We start from the raw sequence: 25,598 nt of genomic DNA on the forward strand, positions 1-25,598 counted from the left end.
TAGTAGTGTGTAGTGTAATGTATTAGCGTAGTAGTGTATAGTGTTGTAGTGTATAGTGTAGTAGTGTGTAGTGTAGTAGTGTATAGTGTAGTAGTGTATAGTGTAGTGTAGTAGTGTATAGTGTAGTAGTGCATAGTGTAGTGTATAGTGTAGTAGTGTGTAGTGTAGTAGTGTATAGTGTAGTATTGTAGTGTAGTAGTGTATAGTGTAGTAGTGTATAGTGTAGTAGTGTATAGTGTAGTAGTGTATAGTGTAGTAGTGTATAGTGTAGTAGTGTATAGTGTAGTAGTGTGTAGTGTAGTAGTGTATAGTGTAGTATTGTATAGTGTAGTATTGTATAGTGTAGTGTAGTAGTGTATAGTGTAGTAGTGTGTAGTGTAGTAGTGTGTAGTGTAGTAGTGTATAGTGTAGTATTGTAGTGTAGTAGTGTAGAGTGTAGTGTAGTAGTGTATAGTGTAGAAGTGTGTAGTGTAGTAGTGTATAGTGTAGTAGTGTATAGTGCAGTAGTGTGTAGTGTAGTAGTGTAGTGTAGTAGTGTATAGTGTAGTAGTGTGTAGTGTGGTGTAGTAGTGTGTAGTGTAATGTATTAGCGTAGTAGTGTATAGTGTTGTAGTGTATAGTGTAGTAGTGTATAGTGTAGTAGTGTGTAGTGTAGTAGTGTATAGTGTAGTAGTGTATAGTGTAGTAGTGTATAGTGTAGTGTAGTAGTGTATAGTGTAGTAGTGCATAGTGTAGTGTATAGTGTAGTAGTGTGTAGTGTATAGTGTAGTATTGTAGTGTAGTAGTGTATAGTGTAGTAGTGTATAGTGTAGTAGTGTATAGTGTAGTAGTGTATAGTATAGTGTAGTAGTGTATAGTGTAGTAGTGTGTAGTGTAGTGTAGTAGTGTATAGTGTAGTAGTGTATAGTGTAGTGTAGTAGTGTATAGTGTAGTAGTGTATAGTGTAGTAGTGTGTAGTGTAGTAGTGTGTAGTGTAGTAGTGTATAGTGTAGTATTGTAGTGTAGTAGTGTAGAGTGTAGTGTAGTAGTGTATAGTGTAGAAGTGTGTAGTGTAATAGTGTATAGTGTAGTAGTGTATAGTGCAGTAGTGTGTAGTGTAGTAGTGTAGTGTAGTAGTGTATAGTGTAGTAGTGTGTAGTGTGGTGTAGTAGTGTGTAGTGTAATGTATTAGCGTAGTAGTGTATAGTGTTGTAGTGTATAGTGTAGTAGTGTATAGTGTAGTAGTGTGTAGTGTAGTAGTGTATAGTGTAGTAGTGTATAGTGTAGTAGTGTATAGTGTAGTGTAGTAGTGTATAGTGTAGTAGTGCATAGTGTAGTGTATAGTGTAGTAGTGTGTAGTGTAGTAGTGTATAGTGTAGTATTGTAGTGTAGTAGTGTATAGTGTAGTAGTGTATAGTGTAGTAGTGTATAGTATAGTGTAGTAGTGTGTAGCGTAGTGTAGTAGTGTATAGTGTAGTGTATAGTGTAGTAGTGTGTAGTGTAGTAGTGTATAGTGTAGTATTGTAGTGTAGTAGTGTATAGTGTAGTAGTGTATAGTGTAGTAGTGTATAGTATAGTGTATAGTGTAGTAGTGTGTAGTGTAGTGTAGTAGTGTATAGTGTAGTAGTGTATAGTGTAGTGTATAGTGTAGTAGTGTGTAGTGTAGTAGTGTATAGTGTAGTATTGTAGTGTAGTAGTGTAGAGTGTAGTGTAGTAGTGTATAGTGTAGAAGTGTGTAGTGTAGTAGTTTATAGTGTAGTAGTGTATAGTATAGTGTAGTAGTGTATAGTGTAGTAGTATATAGTGTAGTAGTATATAGTGTAGTAGTGTGTAGTGTAGTAGTGTATGGTGTAGTAGTGTGTAGTGTAGTAGTGTGTAGTGTAGTAGTGTATAGTGTAGTGTATAGTGTAGTAGTGTATAGTGTAGTAGTGTATAGTGTAGAAGTGTATAGTGTAGTAGTGTATAGTGTAGTAGTGTATAGTGTAGTAGTGTATAGTGTAGTAGTGTATAGTGTAGTAGTGTTTAGTGTAGTGTGTAGTGTAGTAGTGTATAGTGTAGTAGTGTATAGTATAGTGTAGTAGTGTATAGTGTAGTAGTGTATAGTGTAGTAGTGTATAGTGTAGTAGTGTATAGTGTGTAGTGTAGTAGTGTATAGTGTAGTAGTGTATAGTGTAGTAGTGTATAGTGTAGTAGTGTATAGTGTAGTGTATAGTGTAGTAGTGTATAGTGTAGTAGTGTGTAGTGTAGTGTAGTAGTGTATAGTGTAGTAGTGTATAGTGTAGTAGTGTATAGTGTAGTAGTGTGTAGTGTAGTGTAGTAGTGTATAGTGTAGTAGTGTGTAGTGTAGTAGTGTATAGTATAGTGTAGTAGTGTATAGTGTAGTAGTGTATAGTGTAGTAGTGTATAGTGTAGTAGTGTATAGTGTGTAGTGTAGTAGTGTATAGTGTAGTAGTGTATAGTGTAGTAGTGTATAGTGTAGTAGTGTATAGTGTAGTGTATAGTGTAGTAGTGTATAGTGTAGTAGTGTGTAGTGTAGTGTAGTAGTGTATAGTGTAGTAGTGTATAGTGTAGTAGTGTATAGTGTGTAGTGTAGTAGTGTAGTGTAGTAGTGTATAGTGTAGTAGTGTATAGTGTAGTAGTGTATAGTGTAGTAGTGTATAGTGTAGTAGTGTATAGTGTAGTGTATAGTGTAGTAGTGTATAGTGTAGTAGTGTGTAGTGTAGTGTAGTAGTGTATAGTGTAGTAGTGTATAGTGTAGTAGTGTATAGTGTGTAGTGTAGTAGTGTAGTGTAGTAGTGTATAGTGTAGTAGTGTATAGTGTAGTAGTGTATAGTGTAGTAGTGTATAGTGTGTAGTGTAGTAGTGTATAGAGTAGTAGTGTATAGTGTAGTAGTGTATAGTGTAGTAGTGTATAGTGTAGTAGTGTTTAGTGTAGTGTGTAGTGTAGTAGTGTATAGTGTAGTAGTGTATAGTATAGTGTAGTAGTGTATAGTGTAGTAGTATATAGTGTAGTAGTGTATAGTGTAGTAGTGTGTAGTGTAGTAGTGCGTAGTGTAGTAGTGTGTAGTGTAGTGTAGTAGTGTATAGTGTAGTAGTGTGTAGTGTAGTAGTGTATAGTATAGTGTAGTAGTGTATAGTGTAGTAGTGTATAGTGTAGTAGTGTATAGTGTGTAGTGTAGTAGTGTATAGTGTAGTAGTGTATAGTGTAGTAGTGTATAGTGTAGTGTATAGTGTAGTAGTGTATAGTGTAGTAGTGTGTAGTGTAGTGTAGTAGTGTATAGTGTAGTAGTGTATAGTGTAGTAGTGTATAGTGTGTAGTGTAGTAGTGTAGTGTAGTAGTGTATAGTGTAGTAGTGTATAGTGTAGTAGTGTATAGTGTAGTAGTGTATAGTGTAGTAGTGTATAGTGTAGTAGTGTATAGTGTGTAGTGTAGTAGTGTATAGAGTAGTAGTGTATAGTGTAGTAGTGTATAGTGTAGTAGTGTATAGTGTAGTAGTGTATAGTGTAGTAGTGTATAGTGTAGTAGTGTGTAGTGTAGTGTAGTAGTGTATAGTGTAGTAGTGTATAGTGTAGTAGTGTATAGTGTGTAGTGTAGTAGTGTATAGTGTAGTAGTGTATAGTGTAGTAGTGTATAGTGTAGTAGTGTATAGTGTAGTAGTGTATAGTGTAGTAGTGTATAGTGTAGTAGTGTATAGTGTGTAGTGTAGTAGTGTATAGAGTAGTAGTGTATAGTGTAGTAGTGTATAGTGTAGTAGTGTATAGAGTAGTAGTGTATAGTGTAGTAGTGTATAGTGTAGTAGTGTATAGTGTAGTAGTGTATAGTGTAGTAGTGTATAGTGTAGTAGTGTGTAGTGTAGTGTAGTAGTGTATAGTGTAGTAGTGTATAGTCTAGTAGTGTATAGTGTAGTAGTGTATAGTATAGTGTAGTAGTGTATAGTGTAGTAGTGTATAGTGTAGTAGTGTATAGTGTGTAGTGTAGTAGTGTATAGAGTAGTAGTGTATAGTGTAGTAGTGTGTAGTGTAGTAGTGTATAGTGTAGTAGTGTATAGTGTAGTAGTGTGTAGTGTAGTAGTGTAGTGTAGTAGTGTATAGTGTAGTAGTGTATAGTGTAGTAGTGTATAGTGTAGTAGTGTATAGTGTAGTAGTGTATAGTGTAGTAGTGTTTAGTGTAGTGTATAGTGTAGTAGTGTATAGTGTAGTAGTGTTTAGTGTAGTGTATAGTGTAGTAGTGTATAGTGTAGTAGTGTATAGTGTACCAGTGTATAGTGTAGTGTATAGTGTAGTAGTGTATAGTGTAGTAGTGTGTAGTGTAGTAGTGCATAGTGTAGTAGTGTGTAGTGTAGTAGTGTGTAGTGTAGTATAGTAGTGTGTAGTGTAGTGTAGTAGTGTATAGTGTAGTAGTGTGTAGTGTAGTAGTGTATAGTGTAGTAGTGTAGTGTAGTAGTGTGTAGTGTAGTAGTGTATAGTGTAGTAGTGTAGTGTAGTAGTGTATAGTGTAGTAGTGTATAGTATAGTGTAGTAGTGTATAGAGTAGTAGTGTATAGTGTAGTAGTGTATAGTGTAGTAGTGTATAGTGTAGTAGTGTATAGTGTAGTAGTGTATAGTGTAGTAGTGTGTAGTGTAGTAGTGTATAGTATAGTGTAGTAGTGTGTAGTGTAGTAGTGTGTAGTGTAGTAGTGTATAGTGTGTAGTGTAGTAGTGTGTAGTGTAGTAGTGTATAGTGTAGTAGTGTAGTGTAGTAGTGTATAGTGTAGTAGTGTATAGTGTAGTAGTGTATAGAGTAGTAGTGTATAGTGTAGTAGTGTATAGTGTTGTAGTGTATAGTATAGTGTAGTAGTGTATAGTGTAGTAGTGTGTAGTGTAGTAGTGTATAGAGTAGTAGTGTATAGTATAGTGTAGTAGTGTGTAGTGTATAGAGTAGTAGTGTATAGTGTAGTGTGTAGTGTAGTGTAGTAGTGTATAGTGTAGTAGTGTATAGTATAGTGTAGTAGTGTAGTAGTGTGTAGTGTATAGAGTAGTAGTGTATAGTGTAGTGTATTAGCGTAGCTACCCAAACTTGGTGGCCGACTCATCGATGGCAGCCAGGAGGTTCTCCTTCAGCTTCACGTCCATGCACTGGAACTTCTGCTTCACCTGCTTCAGTGGCAGACTGGGGGCACACACACACACACACTACATACATACACTACACACACACACTACATACATACACACTACATACATACACTCCACACACAAGACATACATACACACACACACAGTACATACATACACTACACACACACACATTACATACATACACACTACTACACACACACACTACATACATACACACTACTACACATACACACTACATACATACACTCCACACACACACGACATACATACACTACGCACACACACACACATTACATACACACACTACACACACACACACTACATACATACACTCCACACACAAGACATACATACACACACACACAGTACGTACGCACACATTACGTACATACACTTCACATACACCACACATACACACTACATACATACACTCCACACACACACGACATACATACACTACGCACACACACACACAGTATGCACGCACACATTACGTACATACACTACACATACACTACACACACATGCGCACACACAGTATGTACGCACACATTACGTACACACACTACGCACACGACATATACACACTACGCACATTACGTACACACACACTACATACATACGCTGCACATACACTACACACACACACTATACGTACACACACAGACAGTACGCACACATTACGTACATACACTACACACACACACTACATACATATACTACACATACACACGACATACATACACTACGCACACTACGTACACACACACACTACATACATACACTACACACATACACTACACACACAGTACGTACACACACAGTACGTACACGTACAGCACATACACGCACAGTACGTACACACACACTACATACATACGCTACACATACACTACACACACACAGTGCGTACACACACAGTACGTACGCACACATTACGTACATACACTACACATACACAGTACGTACACACTCCACACACACACACGACATTCATACACTATGCACATTACGTACACACACTACATACGTACACTACACACACACTATGTACACATACAGTATGTACTCACACATACATATACTATACACACTACGTACGTACCTACACACACACACACTACCTACCGGAACCGGTCATAAGCACGCTGCCCAGGTATGGGAAACTCTCCACAATCTCCAAAACTACCCCATTACCAATTGGGAGTTGTGGGAGTGGAGTGTCTGTTGGCACAAAATACCCAGGCAGGTGCTTAGTTTTGGTGGGGCTGATGGTAAGGCCCCACCTCTTAGTGGCACGCTCCAGTCTCAGCAGCAGCGCCTCCAACTCCTCCTCTGAGTGAGCAGCAATCACCAGTTCATCGGCATACTTAAAATGATTGACCAATAGGGAACCATCTCTTGACCACACCTGGGCATCGATCAGCCTCCCATTGTATCTATACCAGATGGAAATTCCTCCGGTACGGCCATGGAAAGCTTCTGGAACCACGTGGTTATAGATGATGTTCAATAATGTGGGAGCCAGAGGACATCCCTGTCGCACCCCAAGGTGAACCGGGAATGGCTCCGACTCCCGGCCATGTAGTTTTACCCGGGCCCGCTCACCATCATGAAGGTCCTTAATGATCGTGAGCAGAGGGTCAGGTACTCCAAAAGCACGAAGAACAACCCAGAGCCCAGGCCTACTGATGGTATCATAGGCCTTGACCAGGTCAATAAAGCAGAGATATAGGTCTTGTTGGAATTCCCTACACCTCTGCTGTAGCAGACGGACAGAAAATATGGCATCTGTGCAGGACCGCCGTTTCCTGAAACCGCATTGGGGCTCCGCAAGCCTCTCCTCAGCGTGCCTGTCAAGGCGATTTTGAATAATCCTTGCCAGGATCTTTCCCGGCACATTGAGGACTGAGATGCCCCTGTAGTTGTTACAGTCTGTGCGGTCCCCCTTCTTAAAGAGGGGGACCACCAGGGCATCCTTCCAATCCGGCGGAACCCGTCCAGTGGTCCAGACTGTTGTTATGATGTCATATAGGGCAGTCTGCACAAACGCCACCCTTCCTCAGCATTTCGCTTGGGAGATCATCTCTGCCCGGTGACTTTCTTGGTCTCAGACTCTGGATCGCCTTCAGTACTTCCTCAACAGATGATACTTCAGCCAGCCACTCACAGGGGGTGACTTCTTCTTCCAATATTTGAGGCACAGCAGCCTCAGCAGGGTCATCCCCACTTTGCCCCATGATTCTTTCCTGGCTGAGGGATTTCCCCTCTCCCAAGACCTCACACAAATGCTCAGCAAATTTGCAAACCTGTTCCTGGGGGTCGTAGAGCAGATCACCGTTATTTCCCCTAATGACGGCGATCGGTGTGGCGCTGCAAGTTACTATTTTGATGGAGCTAAAGAGTGATTTGTGATCGCGGGCTACTGAGGCAGACTCCATCTCTCTTGGTAGTAAGCCTCCTCATTCTCCGACGTGGGATGCTGTAGACGATGACAGTGGGCCTGTCACTTTTTCTCAGCCAGCCTGAACACCTCCTCTGTCAGCCAGGGTCTCTGGGGAGGTCTGGACCGTGCACACCAAAGCAGCCATTGCAGCTGCATGAGCCACAGTCCTAAACCTCGCCCATTTCCCCTCGGCACACGCTGCCTCATACACTCACTCACACTCCCTCATACAACAACAACCGCCATTCGCCACTAAGTGGCGGTAACATCACCACGACGCTTGTGCCAGGCCATGTGCACCTTGAGGCCACGTGAAGTGTCGAACGCCCGCTGGCAGGAGGTCACGGGGCAGACCCAGGTGCCACGGGTCGACTGACTGAGATGACTGAGATGACTGGCTGATGCACCACCTGTGCCCCCTACTGTGCCAACCTGCTGTGCTTTAGCCACCCGGCGCTCCGCTCGTTGTTGTGAGCGTCGCTCCTCCGCCCTCCGTTGTTGTTGGAGGGCGACTGCCTCCAACTGCCCAATAGCGTCCTTCACGAGCCTCCTCCACAGAGGCCGATCTTGACACCGCTGGCACCAGTCATCGGCAAGTCCACTCAGCTCCACGTCCTCCTGTACCACATCACTACATCTCTTCTCTAGCCCGTGCCGCGCCCGTTTAGCCCCCTCGATCCGGCCGAACAAAAGCTGTTTCGGCATGCGGTGGCTGGGCATGCGGGCTACATGACCCAGCCATCGCAGACTTGCCTGCCAGAGGAGCTCACCGATGGAACCTTGCCCAGATCTTTCACACTCACACTCACTCACACACACTACCACAGTAACACTCACTCACACTACCACACTCACTCACACTCACTCACACACACACTCACACACACTACCACACTAACACTCACTCACACTACCACACTCACTCACACACACACTCACACACACTACCACAGTCACACTACCACACTCACTCAAACACACTACCAAACTTACTCACACTCACACACACTACCACACACTACCACACCCACACTCACTCACACTACCAAACTCACAACCACACACACACTACCACACTGCCACACACACACACTACCACACTCACTCACTCACTCACACTCCCTCCATACACTAACTCAGACCCCTTCATACACTCACACACACTACCACACTAACACACACTACCACACTCACTCACACACACTAACACTCACTACCACACACTACCACACACACACACTACCACACACACTACCACACTCACTACCACACACACTACCACACACACTACCACACTAACACACACTCACTACCACACACTACCACACTCTACCACACACTACCACACTAACACTCACTACCACACACTACCACACACACTACCACACTCACTACCACACTCAATACCACACTCACACACACTACCACACTCACTACCACACTCACACACTCACACTACCACACACACTACCACACTCACACACACTAACACACACTACCACACACTACCACACACTACCACACTAACACACTACCACACTCACTACCACACTAACACACACTACCACACTCACTAACACACACTACCACACTCACACACACTACCACTCACACACACACTCACTCACACGGACCACCACCACCACCACCACCACTCCGTCACACTCCCTGCGCCACACTCCCTGACCCCGCCACTCACCCCATGTCTGCGAGCAGGGCGTGGAGCCTCTTGTGCCCGTGCAGGGACCAGAGTCTGAGGCCGGCGTACGAGTACAGTGAGTGGCACAGCGACTCAAACAGCGACCAGTGCTGGTACAGGGCCAGGCGCAGGCTGCCACAGTGGAAATCCGGTCAAGGAGGGACAAATGCTGACGGGTTCACGGTGGCCGTGTGAGAGACTACATCACTCCTACACACTGAGGGTCACAATGGTAGTGTGAGAGACTACATCACTCCTACACACTGGGGGGTCACAATGGTAGTGTGAGAGACTACATCACTCCTACACGCTGAGGGTCACATTGGTAGTGTGAGAGACTACATCACTCCTACACACTGAGGGTCACAATGGAAGTGTCAGAGACTACATCACTCCTACACACTGAGGGTCACAATGGTAGTGTGAGAGACTACATCACTCCTACACACTGAGGGTCACAATGGAAGTGTCAGAGACTACATCACTCCTACACACTGAGGGTCACAATGGTAGTGTGAGAGACTACATCACTCCTACACACTGGGGGGTCACAATGGTAGTGTGAGAGACTACATCACTCCTACACACTGAGGGTCACATTGGTAGTGTGAGAGACTACATCACTCCTACACACTGAGGGTCACAATGGAAGTGTGAGAGACTACATCACTCCTACACACTGGGAGTCACATTGTTAGTGTCAGAGACTACATCACTCCTACACGCTGGGAGTCACATTGGAAGTGTGAGAGACTACATCACTCCTACACACTGGGGAGTCACATTGGAAGTGTGAGAGACTACATCACTCCTACACACTGGGAGTCACATTGGTAGTGTGAGAGACTACATCATTCCTACACACTGGGAGTCACAATGGAAGTGTGAGAGACTACATCACTCCTACACACTGGGAGTCACATTGGTAGTGTGAGAGACTACATCACTCCTACACACTGGGGAGTCACATTGGAAGTGTGAGAGACTACATCACTCCTACACGCTGGGAGTCACATTGGTAGTGTGAGAGACTACATCATTCCTACACACTGAGGGTCACAATGGTAGTGTGAGAGACTACATCACTCCTACACACTGGGGGGTCACAATGGTAGTGTGAGAGACTACATCACTCCTACACGCTGAGGGTCACATTGGTAGTGTGAGAGACTACATCACTCCTACACACTGAGGGTCACAATGGAAGTGTCAGAGACTACATCACTCCTACACACTGAGGGTCACAATGGTAGTGTGAGAGACTACATCACTCCTACACACTGAGGGTCACAATGGAAGTGTCAGAGACTACATCACTCCTACACACTGAGGGTCACAATGGTAGTGTGAGAGACTACATCACTCCTACACACTGGGGGGTCACAATGGTAGTGTGAGAGACTACATCACTCCTACACACTGAGGGTCACATTGGTAGTGTGAGAGACTACATCACTCCTACACACTGAGGGTCACAATGGAAGTGTGAGAGACTACATCACTCCTACACACTGGGAGTCACATTGTTAGTGTCAGAGACTACATCACTCCTACACGCTGGGAGTCACATTGGAAGTGTGAGAGACTACATCACTCCTACACACTGGGGAGTCACATTGGAAGTGTGAGAGACTACATCACTCCTACACACTGGGAGTCACATTGGTAGTGTGAGAGACTACATCATTCCTACACACTGGGAGTCACAATGGAAGTGTGAGAGACTACATCACTCCTACACACTGGGAGTCACATTGGTAGTGTGAGAGACTACATCACTCCTACACACTGGGGAGTCACATTGGAAGTGTGAGAGACTACATCACTCCTACACGCTGGGAGTCACATTGGTAGTGTGAGAGACTACATCATTCCTACACACTGAGGGTCACAATGGAAGTGTCAGAGACTACATCACTCCTACACACTGGGAGTCACAATGGTAGTGTGAGAGACTACATCACTCCTACACACTGGGGAGTCACATTGATAGCGTGAGAGACTACATCACTCCTACACACTGGGAGTCACATTGGAAGTGTGAGAGACTACATCACTCCTACACGCTGAGGGTCACAATGGTAGTGTGAGAGACTACATCACTCCTACACGGTGGGAGTCACAATGGTAGTGTGAGAGACTACATCACTCCTACACACTGAGGGTCACAATGGTAGTGTGAGAGACTACATCACTCCTACACACTGGGAGTCACAATGGTAGTGTGAGAGACTACATCACTCCTACACGGTGGGAGTCACAATGGTAGTGTGAGAGACTACATCACTCCTACACACTGGGAGTCACAATGGTAGTGTGAGAGACTACATCACTCCTACACACTGGGGAGTCACAATGGTAGTGTGAGAGACTACATCACTCCTACACGCTGGGAGTCACATTGGAAGTGTGAGAGACTACATCACTCCTACACACTGAGGGTCACAATGGAAGTGTCAGAGACTACATCACTCCTACACACTGGGGAGTCACAATGGTAGTGTGAGAGACTACATCACTCCTACACACTGAGGGTCACAATGGTAGTGTGAGAGACTACATCACTCCTACACGCTGGGAGTCACAATGGTAGTGTGAGAGACTACATCACTCCTACACACTGGGAGTCACAATGGTAGTGTGAGAGACTACATCACTCCTACACGCTGGGAGTCACAATGGTAGTGTGAGAGACTACATCACTCCTACACGCTGGGGAGTCACAATGGTAGTGTGAGAGACTACATCACTCCTATACGCTGGGGAGTCACAATGGTAGTGTGAGAGACTACATCACTCCTACACACTGTGGGAGTCAGATTGGTAGTGTGAGAGACTACATCACTCCTACACACTGGGGAGTCACAATGGTAGTGTGAGAGACTACATCACTATCACTCCTACACACTGGGAGTCACAATGGTAGTGTGAGAGACTACATCACTCCTACACACTGAGGGTCACAATGGTAGTGTGAGAGACTACATCACTCCTACACACTGGGAGTCACATTGGTAGTGTCAGAGACTACATCACTCCTACACACTGAGGAGTCACAATGGTAGTGTGAGAGACTACATCACTCCTACACACTGGGAGTCACAATGGTAGTGTCAGAGACTACATCACTCCTACACGCTGGGAGTCACATTGGAAGTGTGAGAGACTACATCACTCCTACACACTGGGAGTCACCTTGGTAGTGTCAGAGACTACATCACTCCTACACACTGAGGGTCACAATGGTAGTGTCAGAGACATCACTCCTACACACTGGGAGTCACAATGGTAGTGTGAGAGACTACATCACTCCTACACACTGGGGAGTCACAATGGTAGTGTGAGAGACTACATCACTCCTACACACTGGGAGTCACAATGGTAGTGTGAGAGACTACATCACTCCTACACGCTGGGAGTCACAATGGTAGTGTGAGAGACTACATCACTCCTACACACTGGGAGTCACAATGGTAGTGTGAGAGACTACATCACTCCTACACGCTGGGAGTCACAATGGTAGTGTGAGAGACTACATCACTCCTACACGCTGGGAGTCACAATGGTAGTGTGAGAGACTACATCACTCCTACACACTGGGAGTCACAATGGTAGTGTGAGAGACTACATCACTCCTACACGCTGGGAGTCACAATGGTAGTGTGAGAGACTACATCACTCCTACACACTAGTGGGTCACATTGGTAGTGTGAGAGACTACATCACTCCTACACACTAGTGGGTCACATTGATAGTGTGAGAGACTACATCACTCCTACACACTGGGGAGTCACATTGGTAGTGTCAGAGACTACATCACTCCTACACACTGGGGAGTCACAATGGTAGTGTGAGAGACTACATCACTCCTACACACTGGGGAGTCACATTGGTAGTGTCAGAGACTACATCACTCCTACACACTGAGGGTCACAATGGTAGTGTGAGAGACTACATCACTCCTACACACTGGGAGTCACAATGGTAGTGTGAGAGACTACATCACTCCTACACGCTGGGAGTCACATTGATAGTGTGAGAGACTACATCACTCCTACACACTGGGAGTCACAATGGTAGTGTGAGAGACTACATCACTCCTACACACTGAGGGTCACAATGGAAGTGTCAGAGACTACATCACTCCTACACACTGGGGAGTCACATTGATAGTGTGAGAGACTACATCACTCCTACACACTGAGGAGTCAAGAGACAGTGAGACACGGGGGAGACGCAGAGACACGGAGAGACGCAGAGACACAGTGAGACACGGGGGAGACGCAGAGACACGGAGAGACGCTGAGACACAGTGAGACACGGGGGAGACGCAGAGACACGGAGAGACGCTGAGACACAGTGAGACACGGGGGAGACGCAGAGACACGGAGAGACGCAGAGACACGGATAGACGCAGCGGGAGGGCGCACACCGCTGGGTGTGCTCAGCACCAAGGATACTCGTACTGGAAGGTGATGCGCATGCGGTCGAGGGAGACGCGGACATCCTCGTCGTCATGGCGATGGTTGTGACGAGACACGTGCCTCTGTAGGTCTGCCACGTCCGAGACATACTTCGCACTGAGACACGGAGACACACGGAGACATCAGGGAGACATCAGGGAGACATCAGGGAGACATCAGGGAGACATCAGGGAGACACCAGGGAGACATCAGGGAGACATCAAGGAGACATCAGGGAGACATCAGGGAGACATCAAGGAGACATCAGGGAGACATCAGGGAGACATCAAGGAGACATCAGGGAGACACCAGGGAGACATCAGGGAGACATCAAGGAGACATCAGGGAGACATCAGGGAGACATCAGGGAGACACACGGAGACACACGGAGACATCAGGGAGACATCAGGGAGACACACGGAGACATCAGGGAGACACACGGAGACATCAGGGAGACATCAGGGAGACATCAGGGAGACACACGGAGACATCAGAGAGACATCAGGGAGACATCAGGGAGACATCAAGGAGACATCAGGGAGACATCAGGGAGACATCAGGGAGACATCAGGGAGACACACGGAGACATCAGGGAGACATCAGGGAGACATCAGGGAGACATCAAGGAGACATCAGGGAGACATCAGGGAGACATCAGGGAGACACACGGAGACACACGGAGACATCAGGGAGACATCAGGGAGACATCAGGGAGACACACGGAGACATCAGGGAGACATCAAGGAGACATCAAGGAGACATCAGGGAGACATCAGCGAGACACACGGAGACATCAGGGAGACATCAAGGAGACATCAGGGAGACACACGGAGACATCAGGGAGACATCAGGGAGACATCAGGGAGACATCAAGGAGACATCAAGGAGACATCAAGGAGACATCAGGGAGACACACGGAGACATCAGGGAGACATCAGGGAGACATCAGGGAGACATCAGGGAGACATCAAGGAGACATCAGGGAGACATCAAGGAGACATCAGGGAGACATCAAGGAGACATCAAGGAGACATCAGGGAGACACACGGAGACATCAGGGAGACATCAAGGAGACATCAAGGAGACATCAGGGAGACATCAGGGAGACATCAGGGAGACATCAAGGAGACATCAAGGAGACATCAGGGAGACACACGGAGACATCAGGGAGACATCAGGGAGACATCAGGGAGACATCAGGGAGACATCAAGGAGACATCAAGGAGACATCAAGGAGACATCAGGGAGACATCAGGGAGACATCAGGGAGACATCAGGGAGACATCAGGGAGACATCAGGGAGACATCAGGGAGACATCAGGGAGACATCAGGGAGACATCAGGGAGACATCAGGGAGACATCAGGGAGACACGGGAGGGGGGAACACTCACTGTGTGATTTTGTCGTGCAGCCACTGAGCGGTGAGACCCACGATGGCCCACCTGCAGCCAGTCAACAGAGACCACGTGGTTCATTCAACCATCTCACGTTTACAGTGACTGGGTGGGTATGTGAGGGGGTGTGAGTGAGTGTGTGAGTGACTGAGGGAGTGTGTGAGTGAGTGAGTGTGAGTGACTGAGTGAGTGACCGAGTGAGTGTGTGAGTGATGGCCCACCTGCAGCCAGTCAACAGAGACCACGTGGTTCATTCAACCATCTCACGTTTACAGTGACTGGGTGGGTATGTGAGGGGGTGTGAGTGAGTGTATGAGTGACTGAGTGTGTGAGTGAGTGTGTGAGTGACTGAGTGAGTGTGTGAGTGAGTGTATGAATGACTAAGTGTGTGAGTGACTGAGTGTGTGAGTGAGTGACTGAGTGAGTGTGTGAGTGACTGAGTGTGTGAGTGACTGAGGGAGTGTGTGAGTGAGTGAGTGTGTGAGTGAGTGAGTGTGAGTGACTGAGTGACTGAGGGAGTGTGTGAGTGAGTGTGAGTGACTGAGTGACTGAGGGAGTGTGTGAGTGATGGCCCACCAGCAGCCAGTCAACAGAGACCACGGGGTTCATTCAACCATCTCACGTTTACAGTGACTGGGTGGGTATGTGAGGGGGTGTGAGTGAGTGTATGAATGAGTGAGTGTGTGAGTGACTGAGTGTGTGAGTGTGTGAGTGACTAAGTGTGTGAGTGACTGAGTGTGTGAGTGAGTGACTGAGTGAGTGTGTGAGTGACTGAGGGAGTGTGTGAGTGAGTGAGTGTGAGTGACTGAGTGACTGAGGGAGTGTGTGAGTGAGTGAGTGACTGAGTGACCGAGTGAGTGTGTGAGTGATGGCCCACCTGCAGCCAGTCAACAGAGACCACGGGGTTCATTCAACCATCTCACATTTACAGTGACTGGGTGGGTATGTGAGGGGGTGTGAGTGAGTGTGTGAGTGACTGAGTGAGTGTGTGAGTGAGTGTATGAATGACTAAGTGTGTGAGTGAGTGTGTGAGTGACTGAGTGAGTGTGTGAGTGAGTGTATGAATGACTAAGTGTGTGAGTGACTGAGTGTGTGAGTGAGTGACTGAGTGAGTGGGTGAGTGACTGAGTGAGTGTGTGAGTGAGTGTGAGTGACTGAGTGAGTGACCGAGTGAGTGTGTGAGTGATGGCCCACCAGCAGCCAGTCAACAGAGACCGCGGCGTTCATTCAACCATCTCACGTTTACAGTGACTGGGTGGGTATGTGAGGGGGTGTGAGTGAGTGTGTGAGTGACTGAGTGAGTGTGTGAGTGACTGAGTGTGTGAGTGACTGAGTGCATGTGTGAGTGACTGAGTGTGTGAGTGAGTGTGTGAGTGACTGAGTGTGTGAGTGAGTGAGTGTGTGAGTAAGACTGAGTGTGTGAGTGAGTGAGTGACTGAGTGTGTGAGTGAGTGACTGAGTGAGTGTGTGAGTGACTGAGTGTATGAATGACTAAGTGTGTGAGTGAGTGTGTGAGTGACTGAGTGAGTGTGAGTGTGCGAGTGAGTGTATGAATGACTAAGTGTGTGAGTGAGTGTGTGAGTGACTAAGTGTGTGAGTGAGTGTGTGAGTGAGTGACTGCAAGCAAGCGACTGAAAGCGAGTGAGTGTGGGTGAGCGACTGAGTGAACTCACCACAACATATCATTGGAGTCTTTTGACATCGTCCAAGCCAACTCGAAGAGCAGCAAAGCCGACTGAAAGGGAGAGAGTAACACACGGAGTGACAGTGGGTGGCTAGGAGATGTTGACTACCTCGCCTGGTCTACAGGAGGTCGTGGGTTAGCTCCTGACCCTGACACCACAGTGGCTAGGAGATGTTGACTACCTCGCCTGGTCTACAGGAGGTCGTGGGTTAGATCCTGACCCTGACACCACAGTGGCTAGGAGATGTTGACTACCTCGCCTGGTCTACAGGAGGTCATGGGTTAGATCCTGACTCCGACACCACAGTGGCTAGGAGATGTTGACTACCTCGCCTGGTCTACAGGAGGTCGTGGGTTAGATCCTGACCTTGACACCACAGTGGCTAGGAGATGTTGACTACCTCGCCTGGTATACAGGAGGTCGTGGGTTAGATCCTGACACCACAGTGGCTAGGAGATGTTGACTACCTCGCCTGGTCTACAGGAGGTTGTGGGTTAGATCCTGACACCACAGTGGCTAGGAGATGTTGACAACCTCGCCTGGTCTACAGGAGGTCGTGGGTTAGATCCTGACACCACAGTGGCTAGGAGATGTTGACTACCTCGCCTGGTATACAGGAAGTCGTGGGTTAGTGGCCGTGAGCAAAGAAACGGGAGAATGGCACTGGGTGAGAGTGGGTAGGTGAGTGAGTGGGTGAGAGTGGGTGAGTATGAGTGAGTGAGTGTGGTAAATGAGTGAGTGACTGGATGAGTGAGAGGGTGAATGAGAGGGTGAGTGAGTGGGTGAGTGAGTTGGTGTGTGATAGAGTGGCTGAGTATACAGACACATGTAGCCCCAGTGAATCCCCCAGTGAGTACCCCAGTTAGTACCCCAGTGAGTACCCCAGTGAGTCCCCCAGTGAGTCCCCAGTGAGTACCCAGTGAATACCCAGTGAGTACCCCAGTGAGTACCCAGTGAGTACCCAGTGAGTACCCCAGTGAGTACCCCAGTGAGTCCCCCAGTGAGTCCCCAGTGAGTACCCAGTGAGTACCCCAGTGAGTACCCCCAGTGAGTACCCCCAGTGAGTACCCCAGTTAGTACCCCAGTGAGTACCCAGTGAGTACCCCAGTGAGTACCCAGTGAGTACCCCAGTGAGTACCCCAGTGAGTACCCAGTGAGTACCCCAGTGAGTACCCCAGTGAGTACCCCCAGTGAGTACCCAGTGAGTACCCCCAGTGAGTACCCCCAGTGAGTACCCCCAGTGAGTACCCCAGTTAGTACCCCAGTGAGTACCCAGTGAGTACCCCAGTGAGTACCCCCAGTGAGTACCCCCAGTGAGTACCCAGTGAGTACCCCCAGTGAGTACCCCCAGTGAGTACCCCAGTGAGTAGCCCAGTGAGTACCCAGTGAGTACCCCAGTGAGTACCCAGTGAGTACCCCAGTGAGTACCCAGTGAGTACCCCACGGAGTACCCCCAGTGAGTACCCCAGTGAGTACCCCCAGTGAGTACCCCAGTGAGTACCCAGTGAGTACCCAGTGAGTACCCCAGTGAGTACCCAGTGAGTACCCAGTGAGTACCCCCAGTGAGTACCCCCAGCGAGTACCCCAGTTAGTACCCAGTGAGTACCCCAGTGAGTACCTAGTGAGTACCCCCAGTGAGTACCCCAGTGAGTACCCAGTGAGTACCCCAGTGAGTACCCAGTGAGTACCCCAGTGAGTACCCCAGTGAGTACCCCCAGTGAGTACCCCAGTGAGTACCCCAGTGAGTACCCCCAGTGAGTACCCCAGTGAGTACCCAGTGAGTACCCCCAGTGAGTACCCCAGTGAGTACCCCCAGTGAGTACCCAGTGAGTACCCCCAGTAAGTACCCCCAGTGAGTACCCCAGTAAGTACCCAGTGAGTCCCCCAGTGAGTACCCCAGTGAGTACCCCCAGTGAGTACCCCAGTGAGTACCCCAGTGAGTACCCCAGTGAGTACCCCAGTGAGTACCCGAGTGTGGTGCAGGTACTTACAGATGTGCCGTGATATTCAAACTGTTCGTATTCAAAAAGTATCTCCTGCCTGTACCGAGCCACAACAGAGACACAGATCCACGCAGAGCCTTCAACAGTGCTGGGCAAGTGGTGTAAGCGAGTCGCAGCTACGATACAGCAACCACAAACATCACACACACACATCACACAGTCACACACACACACATCACACACACACAATCACATACACACATCACACACACATCACACACACAATCACAAAATCACATCACACACACACATCACACAGTCACATACACACATCATACCACACACACAATCACAAAATCACATCACACACACACAGTCACATACACACATCACACACATCACACACACAATCACATACACACATCACACACACACACATCATACACACACACAATCACATACACACATCATACACACACACACTCACACAAAATCACTAACAACAACCACACACACACAATCACATACACACATCACACACAAACATCACATACACAATCACATACACACACATCACACACACAATCCCATACACAAACATCACATACACAATCACAGATACACACATCACACACAATTACAGATACAAACATCACACACACAATCACACAATCACAGATACAAACATCACACACACAATCACACAATCACAGATACAAACATCACACACAATCACACAATCACAGATACAAACATGACACACAATCACAGATACAAACATCACATACACAATCACAGATACAAACATCACACACACATCACACAATCACAGATACAAACATCTCATACACAATCACACAATCACAGAGACGCACAGTAAGTGATTGGGTGATTGAGTGATTTTTAAAATGGGTGAGCGAGTGCGTTCATAGGCGAGTGAGCGGGTAGGTGAGTGGCAGAGTGGTTGTGTGTGTGGGGGTGAGTGAGCGAGTGGGTGAGCAAGCGAGCGGGTGGGTGAGTGGGTAAGTGTACGTGTAAGTGGGTGGATGGGTGGGTGAGCGAGTGGGCGGGTGAGTGAGTGGGTGAGCGGGTGAGTGAGCAGGTGAGTGAGTGGGTGAGTGAGTGGGTGAGTGAGAGGGTGAGCGAGTGAGCGAGCGGGTGAGTGAGTGGATGAGTGAGTGGGTGAGCGGGTGAGTGGATGAGTGAGTGGATGAGTGGGTGAGTGAGCGGGTGAGCGAGCGGGTGAGCGAGCGGGTGAGCGAGTGGGTGAGCGAGTGGATGAGTGAGTGGATGAGTGAGTGAGCGAGTGTGTGAGCGAGTGGGTGAGCAAGTGGGTGAGCGAGTGGGTGAGCGAGTGGGTGAGCGAGTGGGTGAGTGAGCGAGTGGGTGAGTGAGTGAGTGGATGAGTGGGTGAGTGAGTGGGTGAGCGAGTGGGTGAGTGAGTGAGTGAGCAAGCGAGTGGGTGAGTGAGTGGGTGAGTGGGTGGGTGAGTGAGTGGGCGAGTGAGTGGATGAGTGGGTGAGTGAGTGGGTGAGCGAGTGAGCGAGCGGGTGAGTGGATGAGTGGGTGAGCGAGCGGGTGAGTGGGTGAGTGAGTGGATGAGTGGGTGAGTGAGTGGGTGAGCGAGTGAGTGAGTGAGCAAGCGAGTGGGTGAGCGGGTGAGTGAGTGGGTGAGCGAGTGAGCGAGCATGAACTCACCGTTTCTCTTCCCAGGCTCTCCTTTCCCTCCTCCTGTCGATTCTTCTCAACAGAGATTCCTGTGACCAACACAACGCCTCACTGAGCACTCTCACCCTCACCATCTACTCACCCTCACTCACTCACCCTCACTCACTCACCCTCACCATCTACTCACCCTCACCATATACTCACCCTCACTCACTCACCCTCACTCACTCACTCACCCTCACTCACTCACTCACCCTCACTCACTCACTCACCCTCACTCACTCACTCACCCTCACTCACCCTCACCATCTACTCACCCTCACCATCTACTCACCCTCACTCACTCACCCTCACTCACTCACCCTCACTCACTCACCCTCACTCACCCTTACCATCTACTCACCCTCACCATCTACTCACCCTCACTCACTCACCCTCACTCACCCTCACTCACTCACCCTCACCATCTACTCAAACTCACTCACTCACCCTCACTCACTCACCCTCACCATCTACTCACCCTCACCATCTACTCACCCTCACTCACTCACCCTCACTCACTCACCCTCACTCACTCACCCTCACTCACTCACCCTCACTCACTCACCCTCACTCACCCTTACCATCTACTCACCCTCACCATCTACTCACCCTCACTCACTCACCCTCACTCACTCACCCTCACTCACTCACCCTCACTCACTCACCCTCACTCACCCTCACCATCTACTCACCCTCACTCACTCACCCTCACTCACCCTCACTCACCCTCACCATCTACTCACCCTCACTCACCCTCACTCACCCTCACCATCTACTCACCCTCACTCACTCACCCTCACCATCTACTCACCCTCACCATCTACTCACCCTCACTCACTCACCCTCACTCACTCTCACTCACTCACCCTCACCATCTACTCACCCACACCATCTACTCACCCTCACTCACTCACCCTCTCACTCACCCTCACCACCTACTCACCCTCACTCACTCACCCTCACCATCTACTCACCCTCACTCACTCACCCTCACTCACTCACCCTCACTCACCCTCACTCACTCACCCTCACCATCTACTCACCCTCACCATCTACTCACCCTCACTCACTCTCACTCACTCACCCTCACCATCTACTCACCCTCACTCACTCACCCTCACTCACCCTCACTCACTTACCCTCACTCACTCACCCTCACTCACTCACCCTCACTCACTCACCCTCACTCACCCTCACTCACTCACCCTCACTCACTCACCCTCACTCACTCACCCTCACCATCTACTCTCCCTCTAACTCACTCTCACCATCTACTCACCCTTTCACCCACCCTCACCCTCACCCACCCTCACCCACACAACCGCCATTCGCCACTAAGCAACAGTGACGTCACCACGGCGTCTGTGCCCGGCCAGGTGCACCTTGAGGCTACCACGTGAAGTGTCACAGGCTCACTGCTGACAGGAGGAGGTCACGGGGCAGACCCAGCAGGTGCCACGGGTCGACTGACTTAGATGACTGAGATGACTGGCTGATGCACCACCTGTGCCCCCTACTGTGCCAACCTGCTGTGCTTTAGCCACCCGGCGCTCCGCTCGTTGTTGTGAGCGTCGCTCCTCCGCCCTCCGTTGTTGTTGGAGGGCGACTGCCTCCAACTGCCCAGTAGCATCCTTCACGAGCCTCCTCCACAGAGGCCGATGTTGACACCGCTGGTACCAATCACCCTCACCCACCCACCCCACTCACCCACGATCCCACTTACCCACCCACTCACAGGAGTTGGTTACTCCGATATCCAAAGCTTCGCAATAACCACTCACACACTCACACACCGCTATTTCTCACCCACTCACTCACACACCCACACACCCACCCACACACACACACACCCACACACACCCACCTACCCACCCACCCACACACACACACTCACCCACCCACACACACCCACCCACACACCCACCCACAAAGATAAAGACAAAGATCCCCCATATAGCCTTAACAGACTGTAGGGGCAAGTGCTATTAGCGAGCACCTATGAAGGCCGGAACGGTACACGAGGGGGTGGATGGCCAGCACCACGCCCGACCGCCTTTGTCTCCCCAGTGGCAATGTTTACACACCGCACCAGGTACTCATTTGAGGCTGAGTCGACCTAGGGGAGGCCCGGGACCGGTTCAGATAATCGTCACTGGTGTTGGCCGTGAGCGGGAATCGAACCCGGGTCGCCAGGTTCATAGCGCAGCGTAGCGCTAACCACTACACTATCACTCCCCACACCCACACACACCCACCCACACCCACCCACACCCACCCACACCCACACACACTCACACCCACACACACTCACACCCACACACACTCACACCCACCCACACACACCCACCCACCCACTCACACACCCACCCACACACACCCACCCACCCACCCACACCCACCCACCCTCACACACACCCACCCACCCACACCCACCTACCCACACACACCCACACACACCCACCCACTCACACACACCCACCCACACCCACCCACCCACACACCTCATCAAACCGCCTGCGTTTGCCCGACGGTCGATCGTCTTCGCTGTCGTTCCCAGAGTCGCCACCTCCCTGACCCCTCCCCTCCTCGCCCTCCCCCTCCCCGCCATCCCCCTCCTCCACCTCGTCGCCGTCTCTGAAGATGTGATCGTACGCCGGCACGTCCACCTCATCGTCCTTTCTTACAAGCAGCTTCACCTGCTCGCGATTTCCCGGCCGACGCCGTCAATCCACGGTGGGTCAAAACAAATGTTTTTCTGTTTGAAAGCTTTCGTGACTGCAGTCATTCATAATCTTAGTTTTTTTTCGGTAAAGTCACGTTGAAGGGAAACAACAAAATAATAAAACAATATATAAAACAATATAAAAAAAAACCAACACACCTGGAGACGACCGTTTGAGTTATGGTCGAAACGTCGTGATAATTTTTTTATTGTTTTATATATGTTTTATTATTTTGTTGATTCCCTTCAACGTGGTGACTTTACCGAAAAAACTAAGAATATAAAATGTGTTTCTGTTACACTCGTACAGGACGGCCATCGGTTATTGCACACGCTTTTATTTAACTCGCTCTGTCTGCTGCTGTTGGTGGTGGTTGTGGTGATGACCTGCGTGTGGTGGTGGTAGTGGTGGTGGTGGTAGTTGTGGTGGTGGTTGTGGTAGTGGTGGTGGTGGTAGTTGTGGTGGTTGTGGTGATGACCTGCGTGTGGTGGTGGTAGTGGTTGTGGTGGTGGTTGTGGTGGTGGTGGTGGTGGTGGTGATGACCTGCGTGTGGTGGTGGTGGTGGTTGTGGTAGTGGTTGTGGTGGTGGTGATGACCTGCGTGTGGTGGTGGTGGTTGTGGCAGTGGTGGTGGTGGTTGTGGTGATGACCTGCGTGTGGTGGTAGTGGTGGTGGTAGTGGTTGTGGTGGTGGTTGTGGTGATGACCTGCGTGTGGTGGTGGTGGTGGTTGTGGTAGTGGTGGTGGTGGTTGTGGTAGTGGTTGTGGTGGTGGTGATGACCTGCGTGTGGTGGTGGTGGTTGTGGTAGTGGTGGTGGTGGTGGTTGTGGTGATGACCTGCGTGTGGTGGTGGTGGTTGTGGTAGTGGTTGTGGTAGTGGTGGTGGTGGTGGTTGTGGTGATGACCTGCGTGTGGTGGTGGTGGTGGTAGTGGTGGTGGTGGTGGTTGTGGTAGTGGTGGTGGTTGTGGTGATGACCTGCGTGTGGTGGTGGTGGTGGTGGTGGTTGTGGTGATGACCTGCGTGTGGTGGTGGTGGTGGTGGTGGTTGTGGTGATGACCTGCGTGTGGTGGTAGTGGTTGCTGCGTGTGGTGGTGGTGGTGGTGGTGGTAGTTGTGGTGGTTGTGGTGATGACCTGCGTGTGGTGGTGGTAGTGGTGGTGGTGGTTGTGGTGATGACCTGCGTGTGGTGGTGGTGGTGGTTGTGGTGGTGGTTGTGGTGATGACCTGCGTGTGGTTGTAGGCGTTGACCAGGTCGACTGGACGGTGGGAGTCGAGCACGAAGATGGTGGAGCCTTCGGTGGGCTGCAGCGTCTCCAGCAGATCCACCGTGGCCCCGCAGTTCACCAGCAGGAAGTGGGAGAACTGGGGACACACACACAGGGGGTGAGTGGCAGGGTGGGTCAGTGGGTGAGTGAGTGAGTGGGTGGGTCATTGGGTGAGTGGGTGGGTGAGTGGGTGGGTCATTGGGTGAGTCGGTGGGTCAGTGGGTGAGTGGCAGGGTGGGTGGGTCATTGGGTGAGTGAGTGGGTCATTGGGTGAGTGAGTGAGTGGGTGAGTGGGTGGGTCATTGGATGAGTGAGTGGGTGAGTGAGTGAGTGAGTGGGTGGGTGAGTGAATGGGTGAGTGGGTGGGTCATTGGGTGAGTGGGTGGGTGAGTGGGTTAGTGGGTGAGTGGGTGGGTCAGTGGGTGAGTGAGTGAGTGGGTGAGTGAGTGAATGGGTGAGTGGGTGGGTCAGTGGGTGAGTGAGTGGGTGAGTGGCAGGGTGGGTGGGTGGGTCATTGGGTGAGTGAGTGGGTGGGTGAGTGGGTGGGTCATTGGGTGAGTGAGTGGGTGGGTGAGTGGGTGAGTGGGTGGGTCAGTGGGTGAGTGAGTGAATGGGTGAGTGAGTGAATGAGTGAGTGGGTGAGTGGCAGGGTGGGTGGGTGGGTCAGTGGGTGAGTGAGTGAGTGGGTGAGTGAGTGAATGGGTGAGTGGGTGGGTCATTGGGTGAGTGGGTGGGTGAGTGGGTTAGTGGGTGAGTGGGTGGGTCAGTGGGTGAGTGAGTGGGTGAGTGAGTGAATGGGTGAGTGGGTGGGTCAGTGGGTGAGTGAGTGGGTGAGTGAGTGGGTGATTGAGTGGGTAAGTGGGTGAGTGAGTGAGTGGGTGGGTGAGTGGGTGAGTGAATCAGTGGGTGGGTGGGTGAGTGAGTGAATGGGTGAGTGGGTGGGTGAGTTATTGGGTGAGTGAGTGGGTGAGTGGCAGGGTGGGTGGGTGAGTGAGTGGGTGGGTGAGTGAGTGAGTGGGTGAGTGGGTGGGTCATTGGGTGAGTGAGTGGGTGGGTGAGTGGGTGAGTGGGTGGGTCAGTGGGTGAGTGAGTGGGTGAGTGAGTGAATGGGTGAGTGGGTGGGACAGTGGGTGGGTGAGTGGGTGAGTGAGTGGGTGATTGAGTGGGTAAGTGG

The 25,598-nt window shown here is 49.4% G+C and overlaps 1 protein-coding gene across 1 annotated transcript in view; it reads right to left on the minus strand.

Moving 5' to 3' along the window:
- The window catches only part of LOC142923260 (cell division control protein 45 homolog), a 48,139-nt gene that overhangs the window by 12,647 nt on the left and 9,894 nt on the right, over positions 1-25,598 (minus strand). Inside the window, exons 4-12 of the mRNA XM_076064285.1 lie at positions 24,384-24,521; positions 22,940-23,134; positions 20,427-20,485; positions 18,777-18,825; positions 16,774-16,835; positions 15,098-15,148; positions 13,703-13,822; positions 9,243-9,374; positions 5,030-5,128 (exon numbers count right to left, since the gene is read on the minus strand). Coding sequence (XP_075920400.1) covers positions 5,030-5,128; positions 9,243-9,374; positions 13,703-13,822; positions 15,098-15,148; positions 16,774-16,835; positions 18,777-18,825; positions 20,427-20,485; positions 22,940-23,134; positions 24,384-24,521 — 905 coding nt within the window. The remainder of the gene's footprint in view (positions 1-5,029; positions 5,129-9,242; positions 9,375-13,702; positions 13,823-15,097; positions 15,149-16,773; positions 16,836-18,776; positions 18,826-20,426; positions 20,486-22,939; positions 23,135-24,383; positions 24,522-25,598) is intronic.

The sequence above is a fragment of the Petromyzon marinus genome, unplaced genomic scaffold (genome assembly GCF_048934315.1).
Source record: "Petromyzon marinus isolate PM22_M1 ecotype Great Lakes invasive population unplaced genomic scaffold, UKy_Petmar_22M1.pri1.0 PM_Scaffold_37, whole genome shotgun sequence".
NCBI lineage: Eukaryota > Metazoa > Chordata > Hyperoartia > Petromyzontiformes > Petromyzontidae > Petromyzon > Petromyzon marinus.